Source organism: Pteropus vampyrus, unplaced genomic scaffold (genome assembly GCF_000151845.1).
Source record: "Pteropus vampyrus isolate Shadow unplaced genomic scaffold, Pvam_2.0 Scaffold191, whole genome shotgun sequence".
NCBI lineage: Eukaryota > Metazoa > Chordata > Mammalia > Chiroptera > Pteropodidae > Pteropus > Pteropus vampyrus.
The window spans coordinates 800,676-803,229 of record NW_011888972.1 but is presented as its reverse complement, the minus strand read 5'-3'; the positions used below and the strand labels follow the sequence as shown (position 1 = coordinate 803,229).

At 39.5% G+C, this 2,554-nt stretch overlaps 1 protein-coding gene across 1 annotated transcript in view; it reads left to right on the top strand.

Annotated features, from left to right (window-relative positions):
• KIF4A (kinesin family member 4A) overlaps window positions 1-2,554 on the top strand; it is a 94,216-nt gene that overhangs the window by 10,490 nt on the left and 81,172 nt on the right. The window contains exons 4-5 of the mRNA XM_023537448.1: window positions 2,096-2,365; window positions 2,464-2,516. Coding sequence (XP_023393216.1) covers window positions 2,096-2,365; window positions 2,464-2,516 — 323 coding nt within the window. The remainder of the gene's footprint in view (window positions 1-2,095; window positions 2,366-2,463; window positions 2,517-2,554) is intronic.

The following is a 2,554-nucleotide window of genomic DNA, read 5'->3' as shown; positions in this document are numbered from 1 at the left end:
GTAGAAACCAAAAATAAAAATAATAAAAGTAGAACCGTGGCATATCAGCCCCTTAAACTCAAAAGGGACATTTGTACATCACCCAGTCTAGCTTTCTTTCCAAAGAAAAATGCTTTCTAGCAATATCTCTGTAAACTGAACTTCCAGTATCTATTTAATTTTTTTTGACAGGGAACTCACTAACTCAGGGTAGTCCTGTTGATTGTTTTTTGCACGGCTCTGATTGCATTAGATTATGTTGAGATGAAATTTGCTTCCCAGTAATTTCTACCCAGTGATGTCAGTTCACCCCTCCAGACAAACAGAAGCTTTCTTCCAGCTATTTACATTTTTTTCAATTTTTTTTATGACTGGGCACATTGGTTTCAAATTTTACAAATGTTAAAGCAGTCATCTCAAATTTATAAAAATCTACAAGAATAGCGTAAAGAACTTTTTTTTCCTAAACCATTTGAGATGAGTTGTTGACTGTGTGCCCCCTGAACAGTGTACTTTTGCTACGGACAAGGACTTTCTCCTACACAACTACAATACAGCCGTCAAAATCATGAAACTGGCATTGCTGCATAACTACCATCCAGTCCTCAGACTTCATTCAAGTTTCACCAATTGCTTCAGTTATGTCCTTTATAGAAAGGGTCTAGTTCAAAATCGCACGTTGTATTTAGTTGTAATGGCCCTGTAGTCTCTTTAACACTTCTTCAGGCTTTTTTTGACTTTCACATTCGTGACATTTTTGAAGATCGCAGGACAGTTATTTTGTAAACGTTCTCAATTTTGATTTGTCTGATGTTTATATACGGTTAGCTTCAGGTTGTATATCTTTAGCTGACTCCTGTCGGGCGAGCCATGTTTTTGGTTTGTTCCATTACTGCTGACGTTCATTTTGATCATTTGAATAAGGCGGCATCGGCCAGTCTTCTGCACTATAAAGTTAATCTTTTTCCTGTTTACATACTTGGAAGAACATGATATTTTTCTAAGTCTCTCCTAATTAATCATCCCTCCCTTCCTTCGGCCATTCCTGAAACGACATGGTCTCCAGAGCCTTCATTATCCGGTCGCCTTCCTCAGACTGTGCCTTCAAAGCTTACTAAGAGCATCATAGTTCCACTTTCGTATTTTTAACTGGGAAACGTTGAGAATTAAATTATAGTGTTTCGAAACAGTATGATGTAGAAAATGATTCCAGTATATGTGTGTTTGGTTAACTTCGCTCTGCAAAGGCGAAGCCAGTCTTTTTCAACAAACTCGACAGCACCCCTTGTACTCTGAACCCCCAATGCCACAGAGCCCTGTGTATTTTGTGAAATGTACTGAAACTCGGTTTCCCCAGTTGTTACTATATACACATATCTGTGGTGTTGCCGGAAGTTATGGAATGTCATTCTCCTGCCCCACAGCTATGCCAGGCGACACCGTAGCCATCTATTAATGAAAATCTCAATTTACCATCCTAAGACCTTTCAGGACATCAGGGTCTTCATTTAGACAAGTTCTTTCAAAAAGAAAACAAAGCAAAGACATAGATCCCATCGAATCATACCTAAACGATGCCGTTTCTGTGAGGAGCCTGACAGTATGGCCCAGATGTCGTCTGAGAGTTCAGATGGAGAGTAGATGCTTTTGTTGGCTGCGCAAAGCAATTTGGTTACCTCTTCAAATGAAAACTCTCAATCAAAGAAATACGTGTTGGAATCCCTCCTGTTTATGCAGCTTCTAAGACTTTTATTTAATTCCCATAATTTAGAATTGCTTACAGTAGAGAGAGAGCAGACTTAGAAAGCTCTGAGTGGCTTTTTGACCGTGACTTGGCCACCTTGGTCATCTCAGTCCTGTCTTTGTTTTACTGCCTAGCTTTTAATGGCTATCGAAAGGGGTGCACAGTCTGGGGTTGGTATTTTTCTTCTTCGCCTATCGGGAGTAGTGCAAAGTCGTGGCACCCGTGTAACTTTTCTCTGTGTTTGCTGTTCCTGAGAGACCGTGTCTTAAGACAGCGGTCTCAGTTTTACACGCGATCACCGAAGGAAGTGGAGCATATTGATAGGATGAAAATATTTGAGCATCACTATGCATGTGACTTCTGTTTTGCCAGGATACAATGCGACCGTCCTGGCCTATGGACAGACAGGCTCTGGAAAAACCTATTCAATGGGCGGTGCATACACTGCAGAGCAAGAGAATGAACCAACAGTTGGAGTCATTCCTAGGGTGATACAACTGCTCTTCAAAGAAATCGATAAGAAGAGTGACTTCGAATTTACTCTGAAAGTGTCGTACCTGGAGGTAAATGATTTATCGTTAATTATTCTGGGTTTAAATTTATCTTTGGATAGAGAAATAAATCTGAATCAGATTTTTCTTGGCATGACTCAAATGATTTAATTGCGTTTTTAGTAAATTACATTTTAATAAATTGATAGAGAAAACTTACTGGCTCCATTGGATCTGGCTCCCACCCAGTTATTTTCCAGAATAGTCTGTTTAATCGGATTGTTAAAGGAGCTGGCATCGCCGTGTAAAAAGATGATAGGAATTCTGTAATTTCAATTTG